This window comes from Panthera tigris, chromosome E1 (assembly GCF_018350195.1).
Source record: "Panthera tigris isolate Pti1 chromosome E1, P.tigris_Pti1_mat1.1, whole genome shotgun sequence".
Lineage (NCBI taxonomy): Eukaryota > Metazoa > Chordata > Mammalia > Carnivora > Felidae > Panthera > Panthera tigris.
In genome coordinates, this window is record NC_056673.1 from 26502050 (window position 1) to 26517522 (window position 15473).

The 15473-nt window shown below is 35.4% G+C and overlaps 1 protein-coding gene across 3 annotated transcripts in view; it reads right to left on the minus strand.

The window, feature by feature from the left end:
* The window catches only part of MED13 (mediator complex subunit 13), a 105352-nt gene that overhangs the window by 9926 nt on the left and 79953 nt on the right, over nucleotides 1–15473 (minus strand). For all 3 annotated transcript variants that reach the window (XR_006211279.1, XM_042966877.1, XM_042966878.1), the window contains exons 17-24: nucleotides 12731–12892; nucleotides 9834–10057; nucleotides 8221–8410; nucleotides 6803–7265; nucleotides 4462–4681; nucleotides 3427–3618; nucleotides 3016–3239; nucleotides 391–533 (exon numbers count right to left, since the gene is read on the minus strand). Coding sequence is in view for 2 of the 3 variants with exons in the window: in XM_042966877.1 (XP_042822811.1) it covers nucleotides 391–533; nucleotides 3016–3239; nucleotides 3427–3618; nucleotides 4462–4681; nucleotides 6803–7265; nucleotides 8221–8410; nucleotides 9834–10057; nucleotides 12731–12892 (1818 nt within the window). In the remaining variant the exon portion in view is untranslated. The remainder of the gene's footprint in view (nucleotides 1–390; nucleotides 534–3015; nucleotides 3240–3426; nucleotides 3619–4461; nucleotides 4682–6802; nucleotides 7266–8220; nucleotides 8411–9833; nucleotides 10058–12730; nucleotides 12893–15473) is intronic.

Sequence of the window (15473 nt, forward strand, 5' to 3'; positions counted from 1 at the left end):
AAGTTAAAACATAATGGTTTTTAAGTTACTGCATTCCTCAAATAGGAATCATCATCAAACCAAAAATCTTGCTGATGTTACTCAACATCATATTTTAATATAGGTCAACATCAATTGATCTGTTAAATAGGGGATGAGCTGCAATAATGGGCAAAAAGAGGAAAAAATGGAAGACAAAAAATAAGGACAGTAGTAATAACACTGCCATTAAGTCAAAACAAAGTAAAATGTCCTTTCAAAATTGGAATTAGGCCATTTGTGAACTAGACATTTGTGATTCCTCTTTGAAAACAAAACAACTAGTTTTATAACCTCTGCATTTTATTCAGTACATTTACACAGATGTAGTCTGAACAGTGTATGAATTAACAATCAAAAGCACAATTTTACCTTTCAATTCTCCATGACCAATCCTTCCTAAGCGGCCAATTACAACTCTCCATGGTAATGAGCTCATCTGTACAAGTCCTAAGCACCACTCCCAAAGTTTCTGTAAACCAAACCTTCTAGCAGATCCTTTTTTCCGACGAGCCCTATTGTACAGAATACAAGAGACAATTAAATATTTCTAAAATTCATATGACATTTTAAAAGAGCTCAAATTTGTGAAAAACTGGTCCCTTAATTTTAATGCTTGACACTTTCTACATAGTCCTAAGCAAGAATATACATAAAATCATAGGTTATGCTAGTTTGTGTTTTTACAATACACATTAAAATATTTTAATTTTTTTTAAAATGTTTATTTCCGAGACAGAGACAGAGCATGAGTGGGGTAGGGGCAGAGAGAGAGGGAGACACAGAATCTGAAGCAGGCTCCAGGCTCTGAGCTGTCAGCACAGAGCTTGATGCGGGGCTCGAACTCACAAACCGTGAGATCATGACCTGAGCCAAAGTTGGTCACTCAACCGACTGAGCCACCCAGACGCCCCAACACATTAAAATATTTAATTTTTAAAATGAAAAATTGTTCACGAACCATCAAAATTCACCAGAAACACTGCTCTACACCAGAGATTGTCAAACTTTTTCTCTAAAGGGCCAATATATTAAGCTTTGCAGGCCAGGCCATCAAGATTCTGTTGCAACAATAACTGCTGTTGCAGCATGAACGCAGTCCTTCAGAATACCTAACCACACAGGTGTGACCAGATTTGGCCCAAAGGCTGTGGTTTGCTAACCCTTGCTTCATACTTTAAGTTGAAGAATATCAAACAAAACACTATGTTTCTCAGACCAAACAACACTGTTGGGTTTTCTGCATATAAGTCCTTTATTAGGCAAGTATGTAACATAAGCACTCTTGGCTGAGCAACGATTGATTAAGTACTTAACACATAACAAGCATTATGTGCAATTTACATGTTATACCTCATTTCAGCCTAACAACCCTATGAGGCAGATAAAATTATTCTCCCAATCTTACAGAGAAGCTGAAGCTTAGCTGGCTAAAGTAGTTTTCTCAAGATCACATAGCCAGTAAGTGGCAGTGTCGGGATTTGAACCCAGATCTCTAAAACTCTAGAGTTGGACCTTTCTACTTCAGTGAAATGGCAATACTATCTTTGTACTGGAAAGGTGATATTATTCTTTCTCTATTCTTTCTCAACCTTCACAGATAAGCATACTATTTCCAAAGCTCACTAACTTAGCATTTAAAAAAAATCAAACTTATGGGACGCCTGGGTGGCTCAGTTGGTTAAGTGTTTGACTCTGGATTTTAGCTCAGGTCATGATCTCATGGTTCGTGGGTATGAGCCCTGCACTGGGCTCTGCATTGACAGAATGCAGCCTGCTTGGGAATCTCTCTCCCTCTCTCTGCCCCTCCCCGATTTGTGCCCCCTCTCTCACTCCCTTTCTCAAAAATAAGTAAATAAACTTAAAATAAATTAATAAATAATAAAAACTGTGTCAAGGAAATAAGGTATGAAGTACTTCTCTAAGGTTTATTAAAAATAGCCAATAAAACATTATAATAATATAAAATTAATGTTTCTATATTTCATTTCTTCAGCATCACTATAATCTAATAGTCATTAAATATTTCTGTATATAACCAATTTCTGAACTTAAAGAAACTGAACCTTCATATAATAAAAAAAATAATAAAGGATAGAACCAAACCTCAAAATTTTTTGAAAATTACTTCATGGACTTGCCTTTCAGGTTCTCTTAGTCCATGTTCACTAGCCTTGAAATATATTACTAGAAATGTCTATTAAGTTATAACTTAATATGAGGCTTACCTGTTGTGATCTATTACTTACAACCTTCAGAAATAACTAGCCATGATACCTAATTACTACCAAGAATTATTCTAAAAATAAGGCCACCATTTTCAAAAGACACTCCAATATTTAATTTAAAAGGCAAAATTTTCAGTCAACAATTTTAGTAAATGAAGTTAATGCAGCTAATTAGGGACTATATTTTAGATGGCACATGAGAGAAATAAATGTCCTAGGATGCTTTACTAGATTTTTTTTTTTTTTTTTAAATTGCAGAGGCTCTCTCATTCCATGCTTCAAAGTTTTTTAGGCTAAAATCATTGTGTCAAGCCTTATTACATAGAATTTAGGTACTTTACTCTCTTCTATGTAACAAAAATCAAAATTTTTTTTTTCCATTTTTTTTAATATTTATTTTTTCAGACAGAGACAGAACATGAGCGGGGGAGGGGCAGAGAGAGAGGGAGACATAGAATCCGAAGCAGGCTCCTGGCTCTAAGCTGTTAGCACAGAGCCTGATGCGGGGCTGGATCTCAAACCACGAACCATGAGATCATGACCTGAGCCAAAGTCTGACACCTCTCAAAATTATTTCTAATACTCCTAAATTATACAATATATTACCTACCAAAAAAAAAAAAAAAAAAAAAAATCACCCACAATTCCAAAACTTAATGATATAACCTTCCAATTTTCTATTTTTCTATTCATTAATAATGAAATATAGTGTGTGTGAGAGTATTTTTAAATGGATGATCTAATGATACACTTAAGGAAACAGAAGTACCTATTCGGGACATCGATGTTAATGATACAAGTTTCTAAAAGTTCTCCATATAGATCTGTGCAAGATGCAAGAATCCATCTTTGATCATGTGATAAACAGTAGCCCACGAAAAGAACATTGTATTTCTGTCCAGCTTCTCCAAATGTTTCTCCTAGCTCTGTCTGTTTATCCTTCACTGGAGCCAGAATAAAAGGTGGTGTATAAAGTCGAATACACTCTGGTCTCTGTAAAATAAAAAATTAAGGTACTATTGGTACTATGCAATCCTAAAAATCTTTTACTGAAAATGTGATATCTCTATTCAATTATAAGATAATTGGAAAATGAGAAATAAACAGAGGATTGTAGTTTTGTATAAAATCATAAAATGTATAATCATTCAATAATTTTGGTCACAGAAAACATACTTACATCAGGACTTTTAAGAGCAGTTTCCATGGCTAAACCCGGACCAAAGCCAGTCAATGTTTTCACGTTGGTTGATGTTGGAAGTGGTCTCCGACACTGGGTAAAGGCCGAAAAAGCCAGGGATTTTAAATGCTGGGTATATATTTGTCTATCTTCGTGCTTCACAGGTTGCAACAGGTACTGACAAGGAACAATCTAAGAATTATAAGCAAATATTACAAAGTTAAACTTGTAAAAATAAAAATAAAAAGAACTGTGGATCTAAATCTCTAAAAACTTTTACCAGAAAATTTAAATAAAACCTAATTAAAACTATAATCTAAAGAATTATATTTTATTACATAGGTTTTTAATAATTTTACTAACAGGTTATATAAAAACTTTAAAATTTCTACACAGCAGTTATATTAATACTGCCATTGATTAGTTCTGTTATAGTCTATAAAGAAATAATTCAAAATATCTGTAAAAAAGTTAATATCATTATTTACTACTTTTACTTGAAATCTGTCTTATTTAGAATTCTAGTTTATATAGGCCCATACTCTAGGGGTGTCTGGGTGGCTCAGTCGGTTAGATGTCCGACTTTGGCTCAGGTCATGATCTCGTGGTTCATGAGTTTGAGCCCCACGTTGGGCTCTGTGCTGACAGCTCTGAGCCTGGAGACTGCTTCAGATTCTGTGTCTCCCTCTCTCTCAACGAAATAAACGTAAAAAGAAAAAAAAAAAATTATATAGGCCCATGCTCTAGTCTTCTATTTAAGCATATGAATTTAAAAAATTAGTTTATAAAAGCAACACAAGAGAAATATTTAATGTACTTAAATGCAATCTTTTTATCCTCTATTAATGTGATATGACTGTAAAATTTATCTTCATAAACTCCCGAAAATTTCTATCATAATATCACTTAAAGTAAAATATAATAGAACCTGGTTTTTAAAAAAAATTAATTTGGATACAGAATAGTATTTTTGAAACTTCTATCTACATCAAATTGTTTTATATAAATTTAATTTGCAACATTTACCATTCTTACCTGTACAGAAACAGTACTCTTAATATGAGGAGGAAGAGTCTGGACCATTTCCAGAAAGCATCGAAGTAGCCCCAAAGTCCATACATTAGAAGAATTAGTGCTCTCGTCTTTATTTTCATAGGTAAAAGGATCAATTATATAAACAACAATTGCAGGTGGATAAGTGATTGCATGTGAATCACCATCTGTGGGGATGCCCACTTTATCCCGATCCATCGTGCTAAAATTTAAGGTAGAAATATATAGTTAGGAAAAAAAGTTGTACTGTACCTTTTTTGAGGTAGTATCAAAAGCAGGTTCTTTCCCCTCTCCGTGCCCCAAGGAGAAAAGAGTAGTTTATTAGGAAACGTAACACAGGATTACAGAGAATACATGTTGTGTGATATTCCCATTCTCTTCTGTGTGTTCTAGAAAAGGCTCACCACCCCACAGCTGCCACCTGAGTGTGCACTGGGAAAGTCACAGAAGACTTCAAGTCATCAGTGTTAACTACCTCCTTCCTTCCTTGAATCTCCTAGCAGACATGTATATACCTAAAGTTTTTACATTCTGGAACTGCCCAGTCATCTAGAACTCAACTTCCTGCAAATAAAACATTTTCACAAAACTTTAAAAAATTCATTTGTCTTTGTTATAACCTTTTAAAGCACTTGAGCACTACATTTTCACTCACAAAACTTGCCAAGTTACTTCTTGAACAGCTTTACAACAAGTAGACTTATAATTTCGCTACTCTAAACAATGTTCTTCTTTGGAAAATTAGTCCTATAGATAATTACTCCCATCAAGTTGGTTCAGTTTAACACACTAGTTTCTAAAGAGGCCTGGTACATATAGTTAATAACTACAGGGAATAGATGATTTAAAAAGTAGATCCAGAAGGTGAAAGTGTTTTAGCCAATATATATTTTTTTAAACATCAGGGTATACCTCAGAACACTTCAGTGACAAAAATATTTGGTCTTACTAAGGAATCCTCTTGATCCCTAAATACTTTATCCTCTCCCTTTTTTCTGGTGGTGTCAGAGAGCCTGTCTAAAAATTAAGGGACATCTCTTTCTTTCCAAAGAGAATAGTAAAACATTGTGCACACAATTTCATGGTATACAAAGACGCTTGCATTAACAGGTCTTGAATTAAAAAAGGGAAAAGTATTCCTAAAACCACAGAATATCAGAAATGCCAGAGCGCTTAGTGCTTTAGTGAGAAATCTGAGACAAAGGGAAGTTAAATGGGCTGCTGAAAATCACAAAGCACAGCTAGACCAGAAAGGAACCAGGTTTTCAAACTTAGTCAATGTTCTATTACATTTTTAGACTATACTAATCCACTTCACACTTCATAATTTTAATGGTGAACAAGCTTCGTTCTTTGATGGTGATACGATTTTTTAAAAACCCCAAATCTATTTAGATATTCAAGATGAATGGATCCATCTAGGTAATTAATGGTTTGTTTTTACTTACATAAATGGGTTTTTTAACTTTGAGCCAAATGCATCTAGGTAGCTGAAAGATTATTACCAAGCTCCGGCTAACCTAATCTATAAATCAAAAGGAAGCTCATTCAAAACCTTCATAAAAGGAATAGAGAGCTGCCATCATCATTGTTGTCACTATAAATAACTCATATGTTTGGAAAACATTGTATAAAGCACTTAATGTACATCATACCCTACTGCTCCCATTTTACATTAAAGAAACATGCTCAGAAATTTAGACAACTTTCCTAAAGTAAGACAGCCAGAAAATGGCAGAGCTAAGATTCAAATCTTGGTTATGACTCTTAATAAGTTCTGAACAGACTAGTTCAATAGGAACTACTATATCATTGGGAGTGATTTGCAAAGGCAAATCTACTTGACAATTATGTCACAGAAGAGATTCAAAACATCACAGGACAGTTGACCTAAATGGTTTTCAAGGTCTTAATTCCCACACTGAGATTTTAGGATGCTATGATAAAGGCTTTATGAAGTCTGCATTATAATTTTTTTTAATGTTTATTTCAGAGAGAGAGACAGCATGCATGCAAGCGGGGGGGGGGGGGGGGGGGGGGGGGGCGGGTAGAAAGAGAGGAAGACAGAAAATCTGAAGCAGGCTCCATGCTGACGGCACAAAACCAGACATGGGGCTTAAACCTACAAACAGTGAGATCATGACCTGAGCTAAAGTTGGACACTCAACTGACTGAGCCACCCAGGCACCCCTGCATCATACTTTTATAAGTAAAATAATCAACGTAACAAAAACTAAAATTTCAAGGATAAGACCAAAAAATTCTGTGTTCATTCACAATGTATTTACATTTCTGTGAAGAACAGTATATTTAAAAAAGGTACCTTTCAGACACATCAGGATGTGGCTGAGTGGGAAGTGAAGATGATTCTCCAGAAATCCCAGCTGTTTGTAGAGCTGATGACTGTTGCCCTCCTAGCTGGCCATTCTGAACTGTACTCGCTTGTGTAGTCATGGATCCTGTAGCACTACTGTTCATACTGCCAAAGGGTGGAAATGAGGGTAGTTTATTTGATGGTACTCCACTACTCAAGTTGGAGGATGATGAAGATGAAGTTGAAGTTGTGGTCAAAGTTGAATTAGCTGTGGCAACTGAAGAAGACATGGCAACACCTGAAGTCATTGTCATAGTGCTACTTGCTGCAGATGCTAGGGTGGCTGATGGAGTATTAGCATTTCCAGTATTTGTCATCTGAGGTGGAGTAATCAAAGATTGACTTGTAGGGGCAACTAAATTTGGCTGGGAGAGTAGAGAGCTGTCCAAAGGCTGGGAAGCAAGATAAGGACCTAAAGATAATAAAAACAGGCAGTATATTTAATTCTTTATTTTACTGATTGGTTCTTTTTTTATTCTACTATGTGAATAATTATCTAGTTGATGCTTTTTTAAATCACCCTCCCTTAGTTACTTGCTAGCAGTGTAGCAGATATAAGCTTTTTATTTCCCCCCAGAAACTGAAGAAACAAATTTTAAATGGAATTGAAAAAGCCAGCATTTTCATACAAAATCAAGAAATGGTTCCTATGAAAGTATAACAAAATTATATTTACTAGGCATAATTAATTAGATGAAAATAATATCAAGCAAATTTTCATCAAACCATTCAAAGGGTTCCTAATATTGAGTGAATTGGGAGCTAACTAGATATAAATAAAATAGAAAATGTTATTATGGGATTCATATTATCAGGATGTCTAATAAGGGTCAATATTTTGGTTCTGTGTTTCCTTGGATTAAGTCTAAAGTAAGTCCATTGATATTTATTTAATTCAATGTTAATTCAAGGGTGTTAAAAGCCGTCTTAAATAGATGCCATTTTCTTAGTTCAACAAAGAACTGTTTCTTGGTGTTGTAGAGGTAACAACAAGTCATTTTATCTCTAAACCAATAACAAATCTTAATGTTAATAAGCTTAAATAAAAACACAAATTCATCAGATCCAAAAGAAGCAAAGGAAATTGTTTATACCCTCAATTTCTTCTTACCTGATAGAATCCCTATTTTGGGAATCAGCAAACTTTCTCTGTAAAGGGTCAGACAGTAAATATTTTGGGTTTTGTGGGTCTCACAGTCTCTGTCACAACTATTCAGCTCTGATGTTATAGCACAAAAGCAGCCAAACAACATGTAAACAAATGAGCATGGCTGGGTTCCAATAAAATTTTATTTACAAAAACAGCTAATACACTAAAGCTACACTTTGCTACCACTGATCTTATAAAATAAATGCAAATTTAATACCTAAGTCATATCTGCAGACTTGTGCATAAAGCTTGAGTTTAGAAAATGCTTCATTGTTACCATCAGCTGCCTGAGAGAACCATTCTGCTACCAACTTTTCTGATAGTTTCTTTGATGCAGTAGATCCAACTCTCATGATCCCATCTGTCAACAGTCGAGAAATAGGTCTATGCTGACCTAGTCGACAGGACTAGAGATATACATAAAGAAAACAGAATTAGTGAATTTATTATAGTATTTGAGTACATGTTATAAATAAAGCATTTAATTTATTTTTACTTATTTTTAAAAATATCTCTTACATATTTTAAATAATCATTTATTCATTTATTTTTATGTAATCTCTACACCCAACATGGGGCTCCAACTCACAAGCCCAAGATCAAGAACCACATGCTCTAACAACTGAGCTAGCTAGGAGCCCCAAGCATTTAAGTTATTTAAAGTAAGCTTTATAATTTATAATTAACATTTGGAATAAAAATATCAAGAGTGAAACGGTACATCTTTTTCTCTTTCACATGAGAAATCCAAATTAAACTATCTCCAATGAAATAAAACACCTAGATAAGAATGGCACAAGAAGCATAGTTTGAAGAATGAAAACTTGCAGAATACAGATATAACTGAGCATAAAAATGCACATATATCCCAGTCAAATCAAAATAAAAACTGTATATACATTATGAATTTGCCAGCTCTCCCTCCAATTCTATGGGCCACTGATGTCTATTACAAGAAGCCCAATATCAAATAAGTTTGTAACACTAAATTAAGAAAATATAGAGAGGATTTCTTTACTCTTAAGACTTTCAAAGGCTTTAATAATCTAATATGAATAGTGAATCTCTAAAAAAGTAATATAAAGCATAATGTTTCCCCAGAGCTATTTAATCATGGAACTTTTGTCTGGAGAGACTTTGCAGAACAAGTAACACTCTTTGGGAAATAATTATTTCCCAAACACACTACAGATGACTTGCAATTAAATGGAACATTTATAAGGAACTAAACTAACACAAACTAACAATTCAGATTGTCAAATTAAATTTTAAGGACTGGATTTCCAACATTTGTAGGAAAAGAAAGGTATAATCAAGTAAGGCTTTATGTCCTGTACCACTTAAAATTTGTAATCACTGCACTCATGATGGCTACAACATGAGAATTATAACTTTAAGAAGATCAGTCAAGAATTTCAAAAAAAAAATAATGATCATAGAGAAATCTAGCACAGCTTTATTTTATGAAAGTGAGGCCTAGTGTCAGTACCTGAGGTCCTAGAGAATCAGGACTAGAATTTTCATAAATGTAATTTTTTCCTGGCTATTTAATACTACCCTTTGTTTCAGAAAAAAGATGATCATAAAAGGTACATATATGCCCTTGAAGGTTTTTCCCCAATACAGCAATTTCTACTGTGACACATGGCACACATATCCAACAAAGGGTCCCGGTCTAATGCTGTGAAGAATATAACTGGCTAGTATGAGAACTACACAACTAGTCTCACATCATTATTATTCTGTACAATCAACTGAACTGCCCAGTACATTTCATATATAAACATACAAATTATAGTCTTAAAATGCTACCTCTTTTTAAACACCTACCTCATATATTGCAGTGAGGTCTCTAAAAAAGCTTTTGGCTCCATTTAACAAGGCTTCATTTTCTGGACATAGTACAACATAGGCTATATCTCTTTGAGATCCATAGGGTTCCAGCATAAGTCTCTCCCAATAAGGGAGTGCAAATGGAGAAAGCACCAGAAAATCATAATCATAACCCAACAAAAACGTAGGGATTGGCAGTGGTTCTGGGGATTCATCAGTTCCTAAATAAGAAAATCAGATTTTAAGAAAACATTTTACAGCAGTTACATGTCTTTTTTTTTTTTTTAATGTTTATTCATTTTTGAGACTGAGAGAGAGAGAGAGAGAGAGCACATGAGCATGTGTGCAGGTGGGGGAGGGGAAGAGAGAGATGGGGACAGAGGATCTGAAGTGGGCTCTGTGCTGACAGCAGCGAGCCCAATGTAGGACTTGAACTCACGAACTGTGAGATCATGACCTGAGCTGAAGTCGGATGCTCAAATAAGACACCCAGGTGCCTCTGTCTTCTTTTTTATTTAAATGTCAAAATTACTGAAGTCATTATTAGAAGTAATTAAAGACAAAAACATGTAAAGCCAATGTTTTACACATTGAGACGCGTCCACAGTTAGGCATTTGCTAAATGGTCTTTATAAAACATATGATTTATACCTCATTTAAATGTAAATCCATTGGAGCACCTGGGTGGCTCAGTTGGTTGAGCTTCTGACTTCAGCTCAGGTCAAGATCTGCTGGTTCACGTTTGAGCCGCACATGGGGATCTCTGCTGTCAGTACAGAGCCCTATTCAGATCCTGTCCTCCCTCCTTCTCTCTGCCCCTCCCCCACTAAAGCTCATACACTCTCTCTCAAAAACAAATAAAGTTAAAAAAAATAAGTGTAAAAAAATTAATTTAGAATGAAAAAAGAAGTACAAAAGAAAACATGGAAGAGGAGTTTTATTTTTTATAAATTTGGACTGGGGAAAGCCCTTCTAAGCATAACATAAAAACCTGTCCATTTAAAAGTTGATTAATCTGGGGAGCCTCGGTGGCTCAGTTGATTAAACGTCTGACTCTTGATTTCAGCTCAGGTCATAATCTCATTGTCATGGGATGAGCCACACGTCAGGCTCTGTGCTGACAGCACGAAGCCTGCTTGGGATTCATTCCCTCCCTCCCTCCCTCCCTCCCTCTCTCTCTCTCAAAATAAATAAATAAACATTTTTAAAAAAGAGTTAATTATTATAACTACATAAATTTTAAAATTTGGCACAAAAAGCATTATACAAAAGCCAAATGATTAAACAATGAATTGGAAAAAAGATGTGCAATACATATGACAAAAGGTTCATTTCCTTACCATATAAAGGGGACTTATAAATCCCTAAGAAATGACCAACAACCTAACAGAAAAATGGATAAAGGATATGAACAAAATCCACAGAAACAAATATACATAAAAAGATCTCAATCTCATTAAGAGAAGGCAAATTAAAATGGTGAACAGTTATAACATTTACTATGTGCTAGATACTGTTCAAAGATCTTTACATATGTTAACTCTTTTAATCCACACAAAAACCATGAGGCAGATACTAACATTAACCTCAGTTTTAAAATTTATTTTGAGAGAGAGACAGAGAGAGAGCGTGCGTAAACAAAGGAGGAGCAGAGAGAGCGAGAGAGAGCGAGAGAGAGCGAGCCAGAGAGAGACAGGGAGAGAATATCCCAAGCAGGCTCCACACTCAGTCCAGAGTCCAATGTGGCACTTGATCCCACCAACCATGAGATCATGACCTGAGCCGAAATCAACAGTTGGGACACTTAACTGAGGCACCCAGGTGCCTCCAAATATATTTTAAAAGCTCCAGTTACTCCCACCTTTCAGAGACAATCTTCAATAGATAGTTCAAGTATTTTTTTTTAAGTTTATTTATTTATTTTGGGAGAGAGACAGAAACCACACAAGTCAGGGAGGAGGAGGGGGAGGAGGGGGAGGAGGAGGAGGGGGAGGAGGGGGAGGAGGAGGAGGAGGAGGAGGAGGAGGAGAGAGAGGGGGAGGGAGGGAGGGAGGGAGGGAGGGAGGGAGGGAGAGAGAGAATGCCAAGCAGGCTTCGAGCTGACAGCGTAGAGCCTGACGTGGGGCTCAAACTCACGAAACTGCAAGATCATGACCTGACCCAAAACCAAGAGTAGGACGCTTAACCAACTGAAGCACCCAGGCACCCCAATAGTTTCAAGATTTTGAACGTTCTCTTTCTTTACAGATGACCATAAATCTACTGTGTACCATATACATATATATATATATGTATATGTTTTTTAAAGATTTTTAAGTAATCTCTATACCCAATGTGGAACCTGAACTCACACCCCGAGATCAAGAGCCACATGCTTCACCTATTGAGCCAGCCAGGTGCCTCTAACTGTGTACCACATTGAGTATTCCTTTGCTACTCCTACAACCAGCAAATTTCTTCTCGTTTCCCCCCTTTTGTGCAAATGAAGAACTCGGGGTCTTTTATCACTACTATTATCCCCTCCATTGGCCCTATTTTTCATTCAATTTTGTAAAATGATAATTTGCAACGAAAGCAATGTTCATTTTAAAAAATTTTGGCAGTACGATTCTTTCTTTCAAAAATCTTAGATTTCATAAAATCTCACTGGTCAGTCTAGCCTGTATAAATAGATCTAGGTGAGGCTGTTCTTTCTGAAGAGGGGTTGGAGAACCCAGTAAACTGAATGTTGGAAATGTTCAAACTAACAAAGGTTAGGACTGACCACACTGGCATTAAGCCAAGCAAATGCTACAAAAATATTTTAAAAAGATGAATGTGCTTATTCTAAGTTAGGCACAAAAATGGAGGACTAAAATAAAACCAGTCAATACACATTACTATAAATTACTTACCATAAGAGCCTCGGCCAGCCATTTTATGAAATTGTTGCCAAGTAAGAGGACCTTGAACTCCCCAAGGCCTTACTGTTCTTTTTTTCTGAATAGCATCCTGAAGAACTGGCTGAAGAGATAGGAGCATTCGAAGTATATCCTGTGAGCACTGCATACTCACATCTACAACCATTAAAAAAGAAAAAAATAAGAATTACTATTGCCAACACAAAGAACTTTTTTTTTTTTATGTTTATTTATTTTTGAGAGGAGGGGAGGGGCAGAAAAATAGAGACACACCGAATCCTGAGTAGGTTCCAGGCTCTGAGCTGTCAGCACAGAGCCTGACACAGGGCTGACACAGGGCTCAACCCCACAGGTCGTGAGATCATGACCTGAGCTGAAGTCAGACACTTAGTTGACTGAGCCACCCAGGCACCCCAAGAAATAAAATCTTAAAAAAACAAATACATGAAAGAAAGTTCAACTTTCATCATCAAGATTAAGCATCTGTTTGTGCAGAAAACTGTATTAGTTTTGATCTCAAATGATCTGTAGAAATGGTTCTTCTAGATCCTTACCAATGAACAGACGTAATGAAAGTTATTGTAACTCATCTCCATAAAAAAGTTAATCATTAGCTCACTAACCAATTTATAAATTAATCAAAAAATTTCTTCCTTTTTGCATTTGTTTTGGATGGTAGTTTTGGTAGTTTAGGAGAAAGAACTCTACCTCACAGTGAAATGAGTTATAAATTGTGTACCTTAGTTACTACCACTATGGTAAAATGATCTGATAGAGAAGACTAGTTACATTGACTAAAATTTAATTTGGAAAGTAAACCGTAACAATTTTGAAATACAAAACTTATACAGTAACAGATAACTTGCTCACACTATAAAAAGTGTTATAATATCCACAGATATTTTGTAAACCTGGATTACAGATTTATAGATTATCACATTATCATGACCTGCATTTCTGACCCACTATCAGAATGGGTATGAAAGATGTTGCTCTTAAATATCAAAAGGCTTTAAAAAAAAAAAAATCACTAAATGTTACTGATATACTTAATCTGCTCCCCCAGTAGGTTTAGTTGTAGCATTAAACATGCTTGAGTACTTTTACAGTTAGTCATTTAACTTTAGTTCATTATTATTATTGCCTAATTTATTATATCTGGCTTTCATTCCCTATATCTAAATAGCATATGAATTAGAAGTAATTTAATTTCAAATATACTGCTTAATAACTATGATGCTTAAATAAACCACTGTATACACAATAGAATATATAGTCAGTAAAGTAACAACAGAGCTGTCTGAAATGGACTGACTTACACACTGGTAAAGCAAAAGCAAGTTATAAAACTATCTACAGAGGATATTTTACACAAATAGTATAAAATATAAATGTGTATTCACATAAAATGAAATCTAGAAAAAGTTGCTATTGGCTAAGGTGGTTTGTCATAATCACATGGGAACTTTTAAAAAACATATGCAGAGCTACCCTGAGAAATTCTGACCTGGGTTTAGCTCAGGAATTTGTATTTTGAATACTTTTTCATTCTTTTAGAAAGTATATTTATTTAAGACCTATTATGGGCCAAGAATTATGCTAGCTGCAAGAAATATACTGTGTAAATTAATTCTTATTTACATCTTGAGGGATCTTATAATCTTGTGGGGGAGACAGACATGAAAAAGAATATAAACGTATATAGTGACAAGTGCCAAGTCTCTATTTAAGCTGAAGCCTGTTTGGAAAGCAATGATTAAAAGGGTATAAAACAATTTTTAAGAGGGATCATGAAAGACAGCACATAAATCAGTAGAAACATTACTGAACACCCAGAAATCTCACATTTATGGTCAATTTATTCTTGACAGGGCATCAAGACAAATTAACAGGGAAAGAATCTTATTGACAAATGGTTCTGTTGACAGGTAGATATTCACATGCAAAAGAATAAAGCTAGACCCCTTCCTTACACCTAATACAAAAGTTAATTAGGAATTTATTATACTCCCATACAGAAGTGCTACAAGTATAAAACTCTTAGAAATAAAAACGCAGGAATACATATTCATGACTTAGGGTTAGGAAAAAGCCTTTGTAGATGGGATGCCAAAGCACAAGCAATGAGAGAGTAAGTATGCTGAACTTCATTAAAGCTAAAATTTTTTCTGCTTTGGGGCACCTGGGTGGCTCAGTTGGTTAAGCATCCAACTCTTGGTTTCAGCTCAGGTCATGATCTCATGTTTTGTGAGTTCAAGTCCCACGTCAGGCTCAGTGATGACAGTGCGGAGCCTGCATAGAATTGTCTCTTAAAATAAATTAACTTAAAAAAAACAAACAACTCTTCTACCTCAAAGCATACTGTTAACAAAGTGAAAAGACAACCCAGAGAACAGGAGAAAACATTTGCAAATCATGTATCCGACAAGGGACATGTATCCAGAACATGTAAAGAACTCTTATAGGGGCACCTGGGTGACTCAGTCGGTTAAGCATTCGACTTCGGCTCAGGTCACGATCCTGTGGTTTGTGGGTTTGAGCCCTGCATTGGGCTTTGTGCTGACAGCTCAAAGCCTGGAGCCTGCCTCGAATTCTGCGTCTCCTTCTCTCTCTGCCCCTCCCCGTCTCACACTTTCTCTCAAAAATAAAAAGTTAAAAAAATAGTAACTCTTACAACTCAATGATGAAAGGATAAAAAGTCTAATTACAAAATGAACAAAGGTTCTGAAAAGATAAT